This window comes from Mustela nivalis, assembly GCF_964662115.1.
Source record: "Mustela nivalis genome assembly, chromosome: 6".
NCBI classification, from domain to species: Eukaryota; Metazoa; Chordata; class Mammalia; order Carnivora; family Mustelidae; genus Mustela; species Mustela nivalis.
This window is the reverse complement of record NC_139025.1, coordinates 71530215-71550394: the sequence shown is the minus strand read 5'-3', so window position 1 is coordinate 71550394 and position 20180 is coordinate 71530215. Positions and strand designations below refer to the sequence as shown.

Here is a 20180-nt window from a genome sequence, read left to right as displayed (position 1 = left end):
GATGTCTTTCCATCCTTCTCCAAGGCGGTGGGGGGAGGAGAAATGGGGGACTGGATGGCTTGGAGAAGGGAAGAAGCTCCTTGGGTCCCCATGATGTTGTGGGAGGGGTTAATTGGTCCTGGGGAAGAACCTCATTTTCCTGGAGAAGCTTAGACTTTTCTGGCACGTGTTTTTTTGTGCTCCGAAGGACATTCAATGAACACAAGAGAAATCCGTTCTTTCCACTCTAGACATGGACATTTATTAAGGCTCTGACACCCTCCCTGGAGCCACCCCAGGGCAGAGTCACTCAAAGCGTGGGGGGCTGGTCTGAGGGGCTGGTCTGGCACTGCTGTTTGAGGCGTCTCATTGTTCTGTTAACCCAGGGCATGAAGCTTGCAATCCTGGTGAAGACAGCTGGAGGAGACCCTCTCCTATCTCCATAGGAGACAATGCCCTGGGCTACACCGTTACACACCAGGGGGCCTCCGGAGTCACCCTGTGGACACAAAGAGAAAGAGACCCTAAGCAGGGCCTCCCTGCTGCTCCCTCTGGCTCTCAGAGGGAGGGCAGTGGAGGTATGGAAGTTAGCCTTCTGGATCATTCCATGGCTGGGCTTCAGGCCTTCTCACTCTCACTCAGCCCATGTCAACATGGGCTTCTCACTCAGCCCATGTCAACGTACCTTCCCCTTCTGCAGGAAAACCCTGCACATACATATGTTGTGTACCCGGTGCTCCTCCCGTCGCCACCCCCGCCCCCACCTGATTGATGGGAGAAGCCCCTGCCTCATTCTGCTCTGACACACCAGACGGGGCAGGGGGTGTGGGGTTAGTGGGGCTGTAGCTTGTTCCTACTGCCCAGCCTGCCCAGACCCCGGTGACAGGCAGTGTTGGCAGATGCCCATGGCCTTACCAAGAAGGCGGACTTCCTCTGCATTGGGTTGCCCACACAAATTTGTGTTTGGCTGTCGTAGAAAGTGAAGCGATTGGAGCACCTTGAATCGCTCTGCACGGTTAGCTGCACCTCGTGAAGTCTGTTTGTTCCCCTGTTCAGGCCCAGCAGGCCCCAGCCTGCCACAGTGCACCTGGCCCCGGGTCTCACCCTGGCCCTCGCACGAGGCAGAGTCACTGACCGCACAGCAGACGTCCGTCTCATTCTCCTTGCCAGCTGCGGGGAGGAGGGCAGCCGCTCAGGGACTGTTTGTGCTCCTAGGCCCACAGTCTATCCCCATCCTGGGACTCGGCCCCTGCTTCCTCCCCAGAATCCCAGGATGGCGAAGCTCCCAGCACTGGGTGCCGACTGGCTGGGCAGGAGAACCAGAGGGTGGGGTGGGCGGTACCTGCAGTAACATGATGTCATTCCTGTTGGTCTGGGGATCATAGTTAGGGTGGCGGATGGCTCTGAGAGTCCCCGTGCGCTGCTGGGTCCGTTCCTGTCTCTGGATGTTGTGGGCCCCCAGGGTGACAGTGATAGTTCTGCAAAGGAGAGGTAGCCTAGAGGTAAGTGTGAGCCTCAGGAGCTCTGGACCCCAGGTTCTGCAGGGCAGGTGGACCCCCCAAGGTGGTAAAACTGTAGCTGAGGGAGTTGAGTGGATGGGGATGGGGGCGGGGGAGCAGTTTTCAGGGCCCCAGCCCTCTGTGCTTCTCCTCAGCCCTGAGCTTGGGGTGGTGGGAGCACCCAGTGACTGCATTTTGCTTCCCCTGGAATAAGTTGAGAAATAGCCGAAATAACTATTTTGAACCCCAGCATGTGCCTTTATCTCCTCCTGGTCTTTTTGATCATGTCCTCCTTTTCTCTGCATTCACCCCGGCCTGTTCTCCGCCCCCAAAGTCCCACTGGTCTCTTTTTCACTCCTTCATGGCTGGAGCCCTGCTTTCCCACGGCTGGCCTGTGGCTCCCATGGGTCCACAGTCCTGGCTGTCTGCCCCCCACCCCCCGCCCCTGCCCCCAGCTGCTTACCTTCCCCAGCAGTGAGCTGCTGTCAGCACGAAGTCATTTCTCACCAGGAAACCCCCGCAAACTTTGAGCCCATCGATCTGGAGATATGCCATGTAGGGGTGGGAATGAGGCCTGGCCTCTCGGCCTCCGATGATCTCCGCTGGAAGGAAGCATTTGGCACTTACCTCTGCACTTGCGGAACCCATACTGTGGGCACCAGGGTGGTGGCTGCAGAAAGGCTGGCTGATGGGAAAGGGGAGAGATGATGCAGGGCAAGGAGGAGCTGGGGGTGAGAGCTGGGTCTCCAGGGCACCACACTTTGGAGAAGCCTCTTGCATTCTGCAGGAAGCACGGCTGGCTTCCCGTCCCAGACCTTAGTGCCCTTCCAGCTCCCCAGAGAGCAGCACCACTCTCTTCCGAAGTTCCCTGAGACATTTTTCCTCGGGGAGAGTCTCAGGTCCTTCCGAGGCCTGCTCAGGGCCCGCTCAAGACCAGCATGGGTCTGTTTTTCCAGAATCTAGACAAGAGCTGATGGTAGTTCCTGTGCTATTGGTTAGGCTCGGAGTGGTGGGCAGCAGGATGAATTTAGAGAGCACGTTGATCTCACATGTACTATGTGCTGGGGCAATTCCAAGGGTTTTATTTATTTATACATTTTAAAAAACTTTAAAAAAATATTTTACTTATTTATTTGGCAGACAGATATTGCAAGTAGGTACAGAGGCAGGCAGAGAGAGAGAGGGGGAAGCAGTTTCCCCACCGAGCAGAGAGCCGGATGTGGGACTCGATCCCAGGACCATGAGATCATAACCTGTAGAGGCTTTAACCCACTGAGCCCCCCAGGCGCCCCCCAAGAGTTTTAGAAAGTATACTAACTTAAGTCTTGTAGAACTCTAGGAGGTATGCATTGGTATCATTCCTAATTTATAAATGAGGAATCTGGGCAGCTGTGAATTCAAATAACTTGCCCGACGATACAGAGTGAGGAGGTGTCTAGGTGGTCTGGCTCCAGGGTCCTAGGAAAGGGGACAGTCACTCACCTGCCCCAGTCCCAGGGGGTAGGAGAAAGGCCATCAGGAGCAGGAGCAGTGGCATCTTCTTGGGAAGGCTGCCCCAGGCAGGTGTTGCGGGTGCTCCCTCCTGCCTGACTTGTAGCCCCCAAGAGAGGAAGGAAGTCTGGGGGGCGGGAGGAGGGCTTGAGAACAGTTCCATGCTTCTGCTGGCATGATAGGTTTCATCACCCAAGGCTGCCCAGGAGGCTTGCCCACCAACTGCCAGTGATCTGGGGGGAAGAGAGTAGTCTGAGCCAACGCCGTAGCTGAGTCGGTGCTGGCAGCCTAAGTGGGAACCTGGGGTAATTGGGAAGGGGCTTGGGGTGCCCGGTCTCAGAACCCTAAACCCACCAAATTCGATAATACCCCAACAATGCGTGAAAGCTGGTAGCTGCCCGTCTCCCCCATTTCCAACCTCTCCAGGGTAGAGCCTCAATCCTTTGGATCTTCAGAGTTCCTCTAAATAAAGACACGTTTCCTAGATTGCTTATTTAATTTATACCTTAGTGAGGGATGGACATGGGTGAATGAAAGACAGGTGTGCGGTGAGGGTGGGATGTGTTGAGGACACCAGGAATACGTCGGAGGAGGCAAAAGAGGGAGGAAGAAGCCTGCCTGTCTTGACCCTCTGGCCCCCTGCTGATACCTTAGCTGCTCTCAGTTCTTTCTAGAAGTTGTGAAGGCAGATTGAGCAGCTCTTCTGAGTGGGTGCAGGGCATTGCCAGGGAAGGAAAAAGGGAAGAACAAGATTCTGCTGCTGATAATTACTTTCACAGGACAATTGAGCCCCCAACAAACACTCAGTGAAAATTATGACACAGTTGAAGATTTCTATTTTCCTGCTTCTTTTTTTTTTTAAATTTAAAAGATTTTATTTATTTATTTGACAGAGAGAGACACAGTGAGAGGGGACACAAGTAGGGGGAGTGGGAGAGGGAGAAGCAGGCTTCCCGCTGGGCAGGGAGCCAGATATGGGGTTCGATCCCGGGACCCTAGGATCATGACCTGTCTTGGGATCATGACTGGATCCGAAGGTAGGCGCTTAACGACTGAGCCACCCAGGCGGCCCTATTTTCCTGCTTGCTACTCAAGATGAGGGCTTTTGTGTCCCAGAAGGTTCCCTGCGCACAGAAAAGACCGTGGCTAAAGGAAAAGCAGCTAAGATCCTTTTTATCCATGATATGAGTCCAATCCCCATTCTCTGCCCCAGGGGCTTCTGAGAAGGAAATGCACGCTTGCTGGGCTGTCTATAATCCATAAAGAACCACCTATAATACATAAAGGACATGCACACCACGTGGAGATTAAGACATCACAGATCGCTGTAGAGTAACACAGACACCCTCAGAAATACTTAGAAGACTCTGTGGGTGCACAGAAAAAACATTGTAATATGGTATACTTTTTTCAAAAATGTCAGAATTAAAAAGTAATACAATTCTTAAACTTTTACGGCTATGAGAGCCCCATTTGAAAATCTTATGGAAATGAAGACCCCTCTCCTTGTATAGAGAGATGCATGATTTTCACAGCTGCAAAGAACTTAATCCCTTCTCTGATACATGTTTAATGATGGCAACCTCATGAAATTTCTTTATGCGTCTGAAAGGTAATATGTAGAAAAAAGAGAAAATAATATAATGGTTTTTTTAGTGCCTTAGCATTGGGGTAATTTTAATTTATTGTTACTTAACTTTTTCAACACTTTGTTTTAAAACCATTAGTCTTAACTAACTTTTTTAAAAAGATTTTATTTATTTGAGAGACAGTGTAAGTAGGAGTGGGGGGGAGGGCGAGATGGAGGGGCTCAGTACAGAGTCTGCTAAAATTTTTCTCTCCCTCTCTCTGTCTCTCCCTGCAGCACCTGTATAGGCTTTCTCTCTCAAAAATAAATAAAACTTAAAAAAAAAAAAGTCACAGTGGTAAGTTAATTCTGGGGTTGGAGGGCAGAGAGGGCATTTTTACAGGGAAGAGACACATGTGGGGTTTCTGAAATTTGGCCTTGTTGTTTAAGTTTTGAGTACTTTTCATGTGTGTCTATTTTGCAATAAAAATTTTTGAAAAGTCTGTTTGCCAGGGCTGGGGATTAGAGAGAGCATTTGGACAGTCTCTGTGGGAGATGGGAATGGAATGTGGGAGAACAAACAGGGGCACATATGTTTTTAATGTTTTTATTTTCTATTTTAATAAAAATTGTGATATTGGAACAAGGAAGACTGCGATACATTTCACAATATTCCTAGCTGGTTACATCTACTTTTGACTGTTTTATTACATTTCCGTCAGTTACAATAGTCTTCTCCTCTGGGATGTTGGGACATTAAAGTAGGATGTTTCCTACCTCCTCCCAGGCCCCGTATTCCACCCAAGTGCAAAACCTCTGGGCCAGCCGTTGCCTGCTGAGACCAGGCCACTTCCCTCTCCATCCCTTTGATGCCACTCTGGTCAGAAACCAATCTGGTTGCTCTTGGCATTGTGGGAGACCATTGTACTACTGAGGCATTCTGGACGTTCTCAGGGCCCCCTTAGTATCTCGTCGAGAAGGACACAGTGGAAGCTCCTTGGGAAGTTTCTGCTGATGAACTTGTGATTGTTCTGTGGAGTGCCAGTGTGAGGGGAAGTGATGTCTGCATTGTTGTCTTCCCACGTGCACATGTCTGCTGGGAGTGAGAACCTTTCTTGCCAAGAATTGGCCTGTCCGTGCTCCAGCAGGAAAGAACAAGTGACAAAGGAAATTCTAGGTGGACATGTCCCTGAGACTCTCTTCCCCCAATGCTTGGACCCTCCAACTCTTTAACAACAAGAGATCAGTAATGCCGATTCTGATATATTCACGGGTGAGATGCTATTCAGACATTAAATAGCATCATGTTTTAAAGACTGCTTGGTGGCACGGAGCACTTTGCACCATCTGATATTAAGTGGAAAAAGTAGAACGTGAAATGGTGTATACAGTTTGATACTGATTCTGTTAAAAAGGAGCAACAGCCATAGCAATCATTTTATGACTCTTATTTTCCCTTTAATTTTTTTATTTTCTTAAAGATTTCATTTATCCATTTGACACAGACAGAGATCACAAGTAGGCAGAGAGGCAGGCAGAGAGAGAGGAAGAAGCAGGCTCCCTGCTGAACAGAGAGTCCGATGCGGGGCTCGATCCCAGGACCCTGAGGCCATGACCTGAGCCAAAGGCAGAGGCTTAACCCTCTGAGCCACCCAGGTGCCCCTTATTTTCCCTTTTATATTAGCCATTTTTTTTTTCTATAATGGCCTTGCTTTAGTTTTATAGGCAGAACAAAATTTTGGGCCCGTGATCTGTACAAACAGCAAACACTGTAAGAATTGTGGTAGAGGCAGGCTAGTGGTTTAGCAAAAGAATTTCCTTTTCTTCCGGAGGACCTGGGTGCACACCTTTGTGCAGGCTTACTTGATGGTAGGTGTGACTATGTGACTGTTGTAGCAAACGGGATATGAGTGGAGATGTTGTGGGTACTTTCCAGACGTGGCCTATCACGTGCTCCCATGTCTGACCATTCAGGTTCTTCCCCTGCCTAGATTTGACGCAGATAAATGCAGGGAGCTTGGAAGCCATCTTTAGGAGCCCGAGTGTGGACTCCTCAGTCATGGGCACACATGTAATTTATGGTCCCATCTGGGACACTTGAGAATAATAGGAGGCACTACTCACCAGGAACATCCATTTTGGACTATTTGTGAGCAAGAAATAGGTTTCTGTTGTTTGTTAGTCACTGAACTGCTATTTTATTTGGTGGAACAGTTAAGGTTATCTTAATTAACACATGTACCAACTTGCTTAAGCCTACCTTTTCCTGACATTTGAGAGAGAGAGTGTGTGAGAGAGAGAGAGAGCATGAGAGAAGGGAGGGTCAGAGGGAGAAGTAGACACCCCGCTGAGCAGGGAGCCCAACATGGGGCTCCATTCTGGGGCACCGGGATCATGACTTACTTTATCGACTGAGCCACCCAGGTACCCCAAAATTGTTTTATTAATTATAAAATGTAATAACTGGATACATTACAAAATAGGAAGGAAAAAAAGTCAGCTTTAATCCTACCACTCAATTGACCACTGTTTTTTAAAGATTTTTATTTATTTTTTAAATTTCTTTTCAGTGTTCCAGAATTCATTATTAATGGACCACACCAGTACTCCATGCAATACGTGCCCTCATAATACCCACCACCAGGCTCACCCAGCCCCCCCACCCCCCTCCCCCCAGTTGACCACTGTTAACAGATGTAGTTCCACCTGTATTTTTTCAATATTTATGGAGGTATGATTATAATATATTTAGTTTTGAATCCTTTAGTTTTTATCCAACAGACATCTCCCTCTGTTAGTGAATATCTGTTAATGAATTAATTAAATATCTGTTAATGAATATTGTTTTAAAATCTCATTTGTATTTAATAAACAGGTTTTTAAGTTATTTTTAAAAAAGATTTTATTTATTTATTTGACATAGATTACAAGTAGTCAGAGAGGCAGGCAGAGACAGAGGAGGAAGCAGGCCTCCTGCCAAGCAGAAGCTCTGACGCGGGGCCAGATCCCAGGACCCTGGGATCATGACCTGAGCCGAAGGCAGAGGCTTAACCCACTGAGCCACCCAGGCGCCCCTAAGTTATTTAAATAATATATAAAGTTGCAGAAAAATTAGGAAAATGGATATATAGGAAGAACAATTAAAGCCTAAAAGGAAAATATATGTATAAGCAAAAATTTGATTTTTTTTTTTTTTTTGGAGAATAGCATATACTGCTCCCATGTACTTCTGATTTAGGTATACCTGGGAACATTCTTCCATGGGGCAAAATATAATTCTATTTCATAACTTTCAAGTTTCCATAGTGTACAATAGTAAATAATTTTTAAAAAACGAATCCCTGGGAGGGTATGGGCTATGGTGAGTGCTGTGAAATGTGTAAGCCTGATGATTCATAGACCTATACCCCTGGGGCAAGTATTACATTATATGTTAATAAAAATAATTAAAAAAATGACAAATACCCACATTAGTCCTGTACACTGGTGTTGTTTCTAAGATTTGACTTGTAATAAATCTATAAGGATTGACCTTGCCCAGTTTTCTCCATGCAGTTGATAGGTAGGTCAACGACTCGTTTGTTCTTCTTTTTGTTTTTTTTTTCAAGAAACTTTGTGTATAAGGTGTGAAAATGCCATCTTCTCCATGTCCATACAGAATCTCAGTTGTTGTGAATTTTTCTCATAGAAGCAAAAATTTATTCTTTTGATTTGCACGAGTGAGCTTTTACTTTTTTCCAAATATTATTTTTTTATAACTTTCCTATTAATGTTCTAAGCTTAGTTTGCTTTCTTTCATCTCCTTAGCCTAGTTTTCTAGAGCAGTGGATAATGTAAATGTCAACAGTTGCATAGCATATTCATGTAAATGTGCCACACTTTACCATTTCCCTCGTTTTTTATTTTATTTAAATTTTTTTCTTTTTATATTTTTAAATTTTTTAAAATATTTATTTATTTGACACAGAGAGAGAGAGAAATCACAAGTAGGCAGAGAGGCAGGCAGAGGCGGGGGGAAAGCAGGCTCCCTGCCAAGCAGAGAGCCCGTTGTGGGCTCGATCCCAGAACCCTGAGACCATGAACTGAGTTGAAGGAAGAGGCTTAACCTACTGAACCACCCAGCTGCCCCTCCCTCGTTTTTTTAAAGATTTTATTTATTTATTTGTCAGAGAGGAGAGGGAGAGGCAGAGTGAGTGTGAGCAGGGGGAGCAACAGGCAGAGAGAAGCAGGCTCCCTGCTCAGCAGTGGGACTCGAGCCTGCCGTGGGACTTGATTCCAGGACCCTGGGATCACGACCTGAGCTGAAGGCAGATGCTTAACCACTGAACCACCCAGGCATCCCTCACAATTTTCCTATTTTGGCCATTCAAACCTATTCCAGTCGGAGGTTTATTGTTAAAGAATGGTGTGATGAATGAACACCTGTTGAATAACTTCCCTGCACACACACACACACACACACACACACACACACACACACACACACACACTTAAACCTTATATAGAATGAAGTTCTGGAAATAAAACTCACAAAATCAAGAGACAGAAACAGGTGTGAACTGACTTGGAAATCATTTTGAGGAAATATCCACAGCAGCCCAGTCTTCATGACGCTCCTACGGTCATTGTAAGGTGGTAGTTTTTCTTCCTAGTGTGTATTATACTCCATCAAGTGCATGTATCAGGTGTGAGGCAAACACTGACTCATCAGGCTCTATCCTTCAAGGCTACACACCTCTGCCTCTGGTGTGGATGTCCTTGGCCACTCTGTCACTGGCTCAGGCACATACCCTGGAGCTCCATGGAGCTCTTCAAGGTGCCTTTTGGAGGTCTCTACAATTCTTTGGTGTGCTGGGTTCTCCTAAGGGTGCTGTTTTTACTGCTGGGCCCAAAGTTGTCCCTTGGCTCATGCTCCCCCAACTCTTCGTTTGCTCACCTCCACACGTGCATTCAGTCTTAATCTACCCTGTGCTGCTGTTGGTGCTCTGAGCTCCAGGGAAGACTTGGCAGATGGATGGACACACAATCATGTGAGAAAAATTGGCTTTTATATGCTTTTCACCTTATTTTTCAAGGGACTGGATTTTGCTTTTTCACATCCATGTGATTTATTTGTTATCCTTTTCAGTGAAATTCTTTCCCTTTTTGATGGTGGTCCCACTTGAGTCAGTGTTTGACTGGTTGTCCAGCTATTGTGAATTTACTGTGTTCTGTCATGTCCGACTCACTACTGGTGTCGTTTGAAGGATATAGGACTCCAGGTACCTGGGGGCCTCAGTCATTTAAGCATCTGACTTTTGATTTTGGCTCAGGTCATGATCCCAGGGTCAGGCTCTGAGCTCCACAGGGAGTCTGCTTGAGATTCTCTCCGTCTCTCTCTTTCCCCGTCCTCCCAGCCCCACCACTGCCCCACTCATAACTATTAAAAAAAAAAAAAGGATACAGGACCCTCAAATAAGTTTATCTGGTAATAGTTAACTATGTTGCACCTGAAATGTGGCATTTCAAGGGTTTGTGGACTGCACTTCATCTCTTCTACATGGGAAATAAAAATAAGGCTGTCCCTCCCTTCCTCACCTCAGGATGTGGCCTCTACCATGCATAGATTAGAAACTTCTTCCCATTTAAGATTGCCCTTCTGGAACCAAAGTCATGCATGTGGAAGTGTAATGTGCATTACAGATAAAATTCAGGGATTTCAGTTATTTTCAAGACAGGCTTTCTCATGGATACTTCTGTTCCCTTCTTTTCCTTGCTTTCCCTTCCTTCTCTTCCCTTCCATTCCCTCTTCTTCCCTTCCTTTTTCTCCCCTCCCCTTCCCTTCCCTTCTATTATGTTCAGTTAGCCAACATATAGTACATCTCACGAATTCTAAATACAGATCCATTTGTGCCAAACCTGAACTTCTTGGTGGAAGGAGGTGGAAGGGGAATTTAGGAGACATTTCTCACTATGTTTCCCCATGGCAGGCACAGAGCCCGTCAAGTGCCTGGCACAAACAGAGAGATCAACTTTTGATCTACTGATGGTCTGCAGCCTGCAGTGCTCTGGCTCACAAAGCTGCCATAACCCAGGTTGCCAGCAGAGGGAGCTGGAGTTCTGAGATCAGGCTAGGCTGAAAGGGGCTGAGGTTGTAGAGTGACTCCACTGGCCAGAGAGGTTAAGCCCCTGGGGGATGGGATGCTGGTTTGGAGGGAGGGACTCAGCCAGTCCTACCCTTTGGAAGGTGGGTCCCTCTGATGGGCATCGGTGGGCTGGCAACACAGGTGTCAGGATGGAAAACAGAGGCTGTGTGGGATGGGCAACTAGGGAGGAAGGTTGACTAAATTCAGTGCTGGGCAAGGCATGGAAGGGAACCTGGGTGAGGCTGGGGGAGCTGCACACAGTCCTTGCTGTAGGAGAAACCTGCTTTCCTGTCCTCCACTCCCCTCCCCCGCAGAGAGAGAGAGAGAGCCCCTTGAAACAGGAAATGGGTTGCCTATGGCATGGTCCCCTGGCTGCTTGGAGTTACTCTCTTTCTACTGACCAAATTGTTGGGTTGGTGATGGTGGTTGGCTTAGAGAATTTAAGAAATTTCTAAGGCCCAGAGAGGATACTTTTCGGGGAGAGAAACTTTTCTATAATAAGAGTTTAGGCTGAACCTTTGCAGAGACCATAGCACCAAAGAGGTCTTACTGGGAAATTGATGAGAAACTAGGCAGCATAGGGGTTAGGGAGGGTGGGGGTGGGGGGAGAAAGGAGGCAGCAAAGCCTGGAGTTGGCAACAGAAGACAGCCTGGGCAGTGCTGCTTCATACCCGAAGTGGTTCAGTGAATAAGTAAGACCTCAGTCGTATTCGCTTTAGAGATCCATTTATTATGGGCCTGCCATCCCTCCTCCCCATCTCCCTCAGTCCCAAGGGATTCTTGCCTCTGACCCAGAAAAGATGGCCGAGCACAGAGGGGAGTCAATCTCATGCTTGCTGTTAGAGGCGCTTCATTGTTCTCTTTATCCAGGGCAGGAAGTGGGAGACCTTCATGAAGATCCCTGGAGGGGTCCCGTTCTGTTTTCCATAGGAGAAAATCCCCTGGACCATGTTGTTACACACGAGGGGGTCCCCGGAGTCCCCCTGTGGGCAGAGAGAGGAAGGACTGAGCTGGCTTCCCAGTGGACCTGCCCTCTTCACTGCCCTGGGGATGGGGGGTCTGTGTTAGGGGCTGCATGGGATATTGGGCCCAGGGCAGGCCTTGTCCCCTCTCTCAGTCCTTGGGCTCTAGCCTGGTATTGACTGTTCTTTCCAGGGTCAAACTTTTCTCTCTAGTCCTAAGGGAACCTTGAATGTGTGTGTGTGTGTGTGTGGGGGGGGTGATTCTACTACTGGATGATGAGTCCTTCCTCCCCTCCATCCTGACCCACTTAGAGGGGACACCGAAGACTGGATTTGTGGACCCTGCTGCCCGGGCTCTCAGGCTGAGTCAGGAAGATAGGGCCACTCCCACACCCCAGTCTGCCCTAAATTTCTCTCTCCTGGGGCCTGTCTGGATAGATGCTGGAAGCCTGACCTTGAAGGCGGTCTTCATCTCCTCCGGGTCTCCTACACAAATCTGGGTGGCCCCGCTGTAATAGCGAGGGAAGAGAGATGCACATGTCGCATCCTTCTGTACTTCCAGTGACACCTCCTGCAGAGTGGTTGCTAGGGTGGTCATCGAGACCCGCCCCCAGCCGGCCACACTGCACACCTGTCCAGGCCTCACCGGGTTCTTGCTCTTGGGCAGGCGGAGGGGCTTCACGGCTGCAGTCTGCTTGGCCTTTCTCTCCAGCTGATGGGAAGAGGCGAGACAGTCCAGCTTAGAAAATGGCCTTGGGGTCTGGATGCCCTGATGAGGCTGCACTGTCTTCTCTCTGCCGTGAGTCCCAGGGACTGGTCAGGTGGCCAGGATAGAAGGAGGGAGGGGACAGGTCCCAGGGAGAGGAGGAACCAGTGGACCCAGGAGAGCAAGGGCAGCAGGGAGGTTTCCTTACTTTCAGTAACATGATGTCATTGGAGAAGTTCTTATAGTCTGGGTGGGGGATGGCTCTTTTCACGGGGATGACCTGCTGGGTCCTCTCCTTTTTCTCGATGTTGTGGGCCCCCAGAATGACCCTCATGGAGCTGCACAGACAGCAGAGTGGGGTGTGGGGGTATGGAGTCGTAGGATACAGACCAGGGGCTGTGAAGGGCAGGTGGCAGCCAGGGCAAGGCAGGGCTGAAGCCAAGGGGGGAAATCGAGGTGACAAATGGGTCCTGGATCCACGTTTTTTCAACGACACTGAAGGTAGGGCTTCTTCGAGGTTTCTTTAGCCTTCAGGCAATATCATGAAATTACACTGAGTTTGCATTTTGGCTCTAGTGGATATTTCCATCCTCCATGGCTGCTTTTTTTTTTTTGCCTGGTGTGGTCCCTCTCTTCTCAGCTGTGCCACTTACTCTCGCATTGGACCCTCTGACCCCAAAGCTTACCTGTCCTACTTCTCAGGCTTTCATCACCCCAGCCATGCTTTCAGCTGGCTCCTCTGATGAGCTCTCATGGGCTTGAGTTACCAGGAGCCCCGGGTGCTTCCCTGGGCTGCAACCACTGGGGATAGGACAAGGAGTCCCTGTTGGGATCTCAGATGTGTAGGCTGGCTGCTGCCCCTCACCTTCCCCGGCAGTGAGCAGCCGTTAGAACAAAGTACTTGTGCACGAGGACACTGCCACACCTCCTCTTCTTGCCGTTATCCAGAAACTGAAGAAATGCCATGTAGGGCCGGGAGTGGGGCTTAACCTCATGGCCCCCGATGATCTCCTCTGAAAGAAAAGGCTGGAAGATGCGGTGTCTGGGGGTGGCTGTGGTCAGGAGGGAAGGTTTAGGAAGGTAGTGATCGAGGGTGGGGGCTACAGCACCCTTGTGGACCCCAGGATGGGCAGTCCTCCCAGGTTCATGTAACAGGATGTTCTTTCTTGAACCTCGAGCCTCAGAACACCCCTGAGAAGGGATCATTACTTGTTCTCCACATTCCACTTCAGATACATGTATGGAGGAGATAAGATCAATCTTCAAGGTGCACCTGGGTGGCTCAGTTGGTTAAGCGACTGCCTTTGGCTCAGGTCATGATCCTGGAGTCCCAGGATGGAGTCCTGCCTCGGGCTCCCTGCTCAGCAGGGAACCTTTTTCTCCCTCTGACCTTCTCTCCTCTCATGCTTTCTCTCTGTCTCTCTGTTAAATAAATAAATAAAATCTTAAAAAATAAAAAGATCTATCTTCAAAATGATGGAGTCCCAAAAGATCATGGACAGGACTCCCCTGATACCTTGCTTCTCAGTGAATCTCCTGGGTCTTTCTGAGCCTCTGCTAACATCCCAGGGTGTCATTTTCTAATAAACTACCTATGAGTTTGTGGAGTTGTATTTTCTAAAATCCTTATGTCCTAGGGGCTAGCACATGGTCTCAGTAGACATTTTTAGGTTGCACAAGGGAATGGCTATCAGTGACCTTTTGGCTGAGGTTGGGTGGAGTTAGTGCTGTTGGAATGCGAGGCCACAGGAGTCAGGGAGGGCACAGCCAAAGACAGTGAAGCAGCTGAGGGCCCTGCACAGGCAGGAGGAAGTGGTGCTGACAGTGGGCTCCACAGGCCTGGGGTAGAGCTTTGGGTATAATCATCTAGCTGTTGCTGAGATCGACTGTACCCAGGCCCCTCTCCCAGGCAGGAGTGAGAGGGTGGAGAGCACTGGGAAATTTAACTGGTTCTTTAAGCTGGGTCCAGTGACACCTCCCACTACTGTAGCCGGTTTGTGTGAGCTTACCTTTCCTGGCTTAGATTCAGGGCTTTTAATTGCCTGTCTTTTGTAGCTTCATATCTTCTGCCAAATGCCTTTCTCTAAACAACTCACTTTCCAAGTGTTAAGAAGGAGGCTAACCCCTACTAACCCTTTTAGTGAGCACCCTTTCTGCCGGCCATCTTTGTTGAGCGTCGGTCTAGCATCGGACCTGTAGGTCTGAGTTCGGGGTAGGAGCTGGGGTTCAGAAAGGTTCTAGACTCAAATTGAGGACAATCCCTGACTGTGCTGGGCAGAAGGGTCAAGAGTACAGGGGGTTTTGTGGGATGGGTTCAGGTTTCTGGAATGGGTATGGTCACTCACCTGTCCCAGTCCCAAGGGGCAGAAGAAGGGCCAACAAAAGCAGGAGAGGCTGCATCTTCCCTGAAGGTCTGCCCACCTCAGAGCTGCTGATCTTTCTTCCTTCCAGATACAGAGCCCTTAGGGGAGTGTTAGAAGGGTGGCTCACTGATTTAAGCCTCTTCAACTTCTGTGTCTCTACGGCTGGGTGTCATCATTTAAGGTGGTTTGTTGAAGTTCTCTGGCTTGGGTTAGGTGAGAATGGTGCAGCTATCACACTTGCACTGCCACAGCTGAGTCATAAGGTGACAGCAAGAAGAAAGAACAAGAAAGTGAAGGCTGTGGCTCTTGCCAGCAGGAGGGCTGGTACCTCAGAAGCCCCTCAGTGACTGACTCAAGCATATTTCCATTTCTCATCTCTTGGCCCTTTTTCCATTTCTGAGGAAATCAGGAATAATTACTGAGCTAGCTAGGTCTGGGTATACCAGAGAGCTTGAGGTACCAATGGTCGTTTGGAGCAGACTAAGAATCTGTGGTAAGTGTACATTTTCCCACAGTCAAAACACACTCATCAATGGCAGGCATTCAGCCAACCACTTTTTCTTTTCAGCCTGCCTTTTCTGAGGTGGATGTTTTAAAAATGAGATTATTTTTTCTGAATACATTCTTTTGGAAGAGACTTAGAGGTTGAAAAATGGAAGAAAAAATTTACTCAATTAACTATAGGCTATAGGACACCTTTGAAACCATAAGATACCTTTTAAACACAACTTTTTATTGTAATGAACATACACATTCACACACACACACACACACACACACACACACACAGAGAGAGAGAGAGAGAGAGAGAGAAAGAGCATGGGGTGGGAAGAGGCTGGATCAGACCAAGATGGAAGAGTACTTTCAATGTTGTTTAGGACTGTGGGAAGATGGGCGTAAGGACACCAGATGCTGTGCTGGACTCTGGGACCACGGCAAGGCTGTGACTGGCACTTGGGCTAGGCCTGGGAGTACTGAAAGGCCCTCCTGAGAAACTCTTCCAAGCTCCCAAGTGGCCACTCTGGGGGAGGGAGTGCTGCATGGGGTGAATTACAGCTTTCCAGAATCTTCCCACCCATTTCTATTAGGATGAAGTGGCCCCCTATCCCAGAGCTTCTTAGGTGGTCCTTCCACATGTAGATTCCTTTATGTTGCCATATTGGGGTAGGATGGGGTGGGGGTGTAGGTGTGGGATAAGGTAGGAAGGCAATATGGATGAGATAGGAGCATCCTCTAGGAGAGGGTCATTTTTCTTGGGGCAGTGTCTCCTTTTTCCTGATGGAGCTTACATTCAGCCTGGCAGGGGAAAGTGGTCCTGGGAGGTGTATTTGGAAGGAGCTGCATACCAAAGCAACATGACTTTTTGTTCTAGAGAAATGCGAACAGATGGTGGCTGGACACGCAGTAGGTAACTAACAAATGTTATGGTGAATAAAAGAAGAGGATTTAATTTGAGTGGGGGAGATGGAAGTTTATGAAGCCTTGGCAACCTCCTCTCCACCCCCTTTCCCAGTGCAATTCTGGCCTCTGCCCCAGAGAAGATAGACAGATTGATCCTGGGTGTATCTCAGTCTGGTCCCTGCAGGTTGAAGCATCTCACTGTTCTTTCTATCCCGTGCAAAAAGCTTGAGATCCTGGTGTGGACACGTGGAGGTTCCCCATCTGTTTTTCTAAAGGAGACAATGCCCTGGCCACGTTACACACGAGGGGGCCCCCGGAGTCTCCCTGTAGGGAGAGGGAGAAAGGACTGAGTTGGACTTTCTCTCGGTCCTGTCCTCCTTGCCACCCCTGGAGGTAGGTGGTTTCTGTTAGGGGACTGTGGGTGAGATCAGGGCCAGGGGAGGCCTTGTGGCCTCCCTTGGTCCTTGGGCTCCAGCCTGGCCCTGATACTCCCCTCCCTTTTCTCCCTCAGAAAGCCTCTGCCCATAAGTAGCTGTGGGACTATCTCTCACCACCCCCTACCCCCCAGGGAGATAGGACCAGAGACTGGATTGGATAGAAATGCTGAGGACATAGAAATAAAGCTAGTTATCACTGTGCCTTCTCCTCAAAACTTGGCTGTCCCAGGGCTGGGCATGGATAGTGCTGGGGATCTCACCTTAAAAGAAGACTTCTTCTTTTTTGGGTTCCCCACACACATTTGGGTTGTGCCGTTGTAGAGTTTTTATAGCATGAGATGCATTGCTTGTTCCTCTGGACTTCAAGCTCTACCTCATGCAGTTTCCAGGCCCTGAGGTGCTGTTCATGCTGAGGTGTCCCCAGCCAGCCACACTGCACACCATCCCTGGCCACACCTGTGCACTCCTTTTGGGCAGCCTGGGAGGGGGCTAACATGGGCAGTCAGGTGGGCCTTTTCCAGCTGAATGCAGAGGAAAGGAATTCTAATCTACCAATGGCTCACAAAGACTCCAGGGACAGTCATGGGGCAGCCCTTCTCATAGCCCCAGGACAAGTGAAAATGTCATACTGGGAATGAGGGACAGGAATGACATCACAGGGGATGCAAAATCCCCAGGAATAAAGAGTGCAAGAAACAGTGGATCAAGGGCCCTACCTGCAGTAACATGATGTCGTTGAAGACATATTTAGGATTATAGTCTGAGTGGTGGATGGCTTTTCTCACTGGAATGACCTGCTGGGTTCTCTCCTGCTCCTTGATGTTGTGGGACCCCAGGATGACCCTGATGGAGCTGTACAGAGAGTGAGTAGGTGGTGGGGGGGATCACAGGAAGTATAGCCCAAAGGCCATGGATGAAATGGGACAGCTCAGGGCAGGGCAAGACGGGGATGGAGAGGAATTCTATTTGATGGGGCCCCAGGGCTGAGCATTTGTGAACCCCCTGCTTCTTGACAGCCTAGGCTGGGTGGCAGTTCTTGGAAGAGGGATCCTTATATGGAGTTAACTAAAGGGTGGGCTTCCAGGCACTGCTTCTTACCTCCCCTTGCAGTGAGCTGCTGTTAGCATAAAGTCCTCATGTCCCAGGAACCCCCCACAGGTTTTATTTGGATTCTGGATCTGGAGAAATGCCATGAAGGGATGAGAATGAGGTTTGGCTTCATGGCTCCGATTATTTTCCCTGAAAGAAATCGTTTAGCCTGCCTGCTGTGCTCATGGGGCCAAAGGCTGGAGAAGGAGAGATGGGTATGAACTAAAACAGGTGGGAAGGAGTTGGGGTTGCTGAGAGTAGGGTCTGTAGTAGGCAACAGCAACCGAGAAGGGTTCCTCAGGCAGCATTCCTGGCTTACCAAATGACCCACAAGACTCAGATTCTCCCTCTAACAAAGAGAAGAGCAGTTCTTGTTTCTTAATTCCTGCAGTGGACACATATGGTGGCAGATGGAATTTGCATTTGGAAGAAACAGTGAAGTCCCCATATATCCCAGAAAATCCTTTCTCTGATATCTGGGTCCACTATCCCCTTTTGTTTCCCAGACTTTACTGAGCTGCTCCTTATTTGTAATGTTTGGAACATGAACTCAAAATGCTCATGTTTATGTTTTGAGTTGTGTTTGATCTTCATGAGAGCCTGACACGTATTAGCTGGCCAGGAAGTGTCTTAGCTGCATGAAAGAATGACTCCCAATCAGCCTTTGAGGGAGTGCCGGTTGTGGTTCCAAGTACCAGTAAATATGGGGCCTGCCAAAGCCATTGTACCCACTGTGGCTGAAAAATTACCAAACCTAAGTATTAAGGGGACCAGGATGCCACCATCTCTGAGACCAGCTGGGTCCTTGGCTCCTTCCTTGGGCAGCATAAGAATGACAAAACTTGGAGAAGTGGGTGGAGATTGAAGATAGATTTTAAGACATTGAGTTAGAAAGTTAGTGGGCCTACTTAAGCAAAGGACTCTTGGTTTGGACCCTTGGTTTCAGCTCAGGTCATGATCTCAGGGTGGTGACATCAAGGCCCAAATGGGGCCCTGCGCTCAGTGTGGAGTCTGATTAAGTTTCTCTCTCCTCTGCCCCTCGCTCCCATCAACATGCTCTCTCTCTCAAAAAACAAAACAAAAAAGAAAGTTAGTGGGACTAGCTTTGATTACAGAAGCCAGCCCCTTTCTCCAAAATACCTGTTCCTGGGGGATTAATTATTTCTCATTCCTACCTTCCAACTCTTCTAGATGCCTTTGTATATGAACCCAATTTCCAGATGACAAGGGTAGGACCTACAGTCTCCCTGCCCCCGCCCTCCGGGGAATGGAGTTCTGACCTGTCATTCATGCTGAGTGTTTATCCTGCTTCAGATTTGCCCATCTTGGAGGGAGGTTGGCAGATCTGATGTGGGATCAAAAATCAGCAGGACCAGGATGTGCCTGAGTGGAGCATCTGAGCAGGGCTGTGCCACAGTTGGATGAGGCTGGGCCTCTGTTGAGGGGGGCGGGGGGCAGACAGTCACTCACCTGCCTCAACCTTGGGAGCCAGAAGAAAGGCCACAAGGAGTAGAAGCAGCTGCATTTTCCCAGGAAGGCTGCCCAGGTTGGAGCTGCAGTACTTCCTCCTAGTCCTCTAACCACTGTGTTCCTCTCTGGTGTTGTAGTCTTTATCACATAAGGCTCTGTCTGAGTGCCTCCTATCGCTGTCTGATCAAGTCCAGGCCCGAGTGAAACAATTTATCAGTCACCACATCAGCGCTGGCAGCTTTTGACCACACCAGCAGAGAATAGGAACCACAGACTATGGGTGGGGTGGTTAAAGATGTCGCATCCGTGTGTAGTAGGGCCCTGAGTTGCAGTAATCTGAGCCTCTTGATGATACACCCAAGAACATTTTCTATTCCTGGGCTCTCTGTAGACTATCAGGATAATTCTTCATTGAGTTGCCTTTTCTTGAGACTCGGGGGTATTGGAGGTGAGATCCTTTGCTTCTGGTGGAGGAGTCAAAATCACCAACGATCTGATAAGGATGGTGAGGGCCACAGTTGGAGGGATGGATTGAATGAATGGTGTGGGAGTAATGTTGAAGAGGGCTTGCTTCACTTACTGAAGAATTGAGTGGTTTAAAACAACAGCAATGATACCACCACCACCACCACCACCATGACCATTTATCTTTCCCACGAATCTGCAAGTTGTGGATAGCTCTCCTCTGCTCCTCTTGGTGTCAGGGAAGACTTGAAGCCTGGAGACTGGAATCACCTGAAGTCTCACTCACCCATGCGCAGTGGTTGATGCTCGTCTTCTGGGCCCATCATTTCCTCTTTGTGAGGTCCTCTCATGCAGTCCTTGCATGGGATTGTTTAATCTTCCTCATAACATGATGGTTGGCTTCCCCAGAGTGAGCGTATCCCCCAAATCAAGCCAGACAGAAGCTGTGTTCTTTTTATTACCTAGTCTTTGAAGTCATATGGCATTGCATTCTATTATATTCCATTGCTTGGAGCAATCAAAAACCTCCATCCAGGTTAAAAAGGAAGGGGCCTTGACCCCACTTCTGAGTGGGAGAAGTGTTTCAGTCATGTGGGAAGAGCCTGTGGGATGGGAGACATATAGTG

The 20180-nt window shown here is 48.8% G+C and overlaps 2 protein-coding genes and 1 pseudogene across 5 annotated transcripts; all 3 read right to left on the bottom strand.

Moving 5' to 3' along the window:
* Positions 1 to 218: 218 nt before the first annotated feature.
* On the bottom strand, positions 219 to 3141 carry LOC309866694 (cathepsin G-like). Its single transcript, XM_082734478.1, has 5 exons — positions 2961 to 3141; positions 1942 to 2080; positions 1322 to 1457; positions 895 to 1149; positions 219 to 478 (listed from the first exon to the last, which is right to left on the bottom strand). The coding sequence occupies exons 1-5, from the start codon at positions 3130 to 3132 to the stop codon at positions 290 to 292; spliced, it is 891 nt and encodes a 296-aa protein (XP_082590604.1). The 5' UTR covers positions 3133 to 3141; the 3' UTR covers positions 219 to 289.
* Positions 3142 to 11370: 8229 nt separating this feature from the next.
* GZMH (granzyme H) lies at positions 11371 to 14943 on the bottom strand. 3 transcript variants are annotated; one of them, XM_082734483.1, is made up of 5 exons: positions 14675 to 14943; positions 13195 to 13342; positions 12538 to 12667; positions 12078 to 12335; positions 11371 to 11644 (listed from the first exon to the last, which is right to left on the bottom strand). In XM_082734483.1, exons 1-5 carry the CDS (start codon positions 14727 to 14729, stop codon positions 11501 to 11503), a joined length of 735 nt encoding a protein of 244 aa, XP_082590609.1. In that variant the 5' UTR covers positions 14730 to 14943; the 3' UTR covers positions 11371 to 11500. The 3 variants fall into 3 exon arrangements, with proteins under 3 accessions (XP_082590609.1, XP_082590610.1, XP_082590611.1); XM_082734484.1 differs by having other exon boundaries at positions 12255 to 12335; XM_082734485.1 differs by having other exon boundaries at positions 12270 to 12335.
* A 1316-nt stretch (positions 14944 to 16259) lies between these two features.
* On the bottom strand, positions 16260 to 17723 carry LOC309868091 (cathepsin G-like; annotated as a pseudogene). Its single transcript has 4 exons — positions 17629 to 17723; positions 17247 to 17382; positions 16791 to 16856; positions 16260 to 16417 (listed from the first exon to the last, which is right to left on the bottom strand). The product of its transcript is annotated as a cathepsin G-like (transcript).
* Positions 17724 to 20180: the final 2457 nt, after the last annotated feature.

Excerpts from the sequence above, each read along its gene's own strand:
- GZMH (XM_082734483.1), bottom strand. The coding sequence starts at position 14,729 with ATGCAGCCTCTCCTGCTTTTGTTGGCCCTTCTTCTGCCCCTTGGGACT. Across the intron at positions 12,336-12,537 it reads ATGACATCATGTTACTGAAA|CTGGAGAGAAAGGCCAAGCA; the intron begins GTAAGGAAACCT and ends TCTTCCCATCAG. Across the intron at positions 11,645-12,077 it reads AGATGAAGACCGCCTTCAAG|GGGGACTCCGGGGACCCCCT; the intron begins GTCAGGCTTCCA and ends CTCTGCCCACAG.
- LOC309866694 (XM_082734478.1), bottom strand. The coding sequence starts at position 3,132 with ATGGAACTGTTCTCAAGCCCTCCTCCCGCCCCCCAGACTTCCTTCCTC. Across the intron at positions 1,458-1,941 it reads GCAGCTCACTGCTGGGGAAG|AACTATCACTGTCACCCTGG; the intron begins GTAAGCAGCTGG and ends TCTCCTTTGCAG. Across the intron at positions 479-894 it reads AGAGGAAGTCCGCCTTCTTG|GGTGACTCCGGAGGCCCCCT; the intron begins GTAAGGCCATGG and ends TTGTGTCCACAG.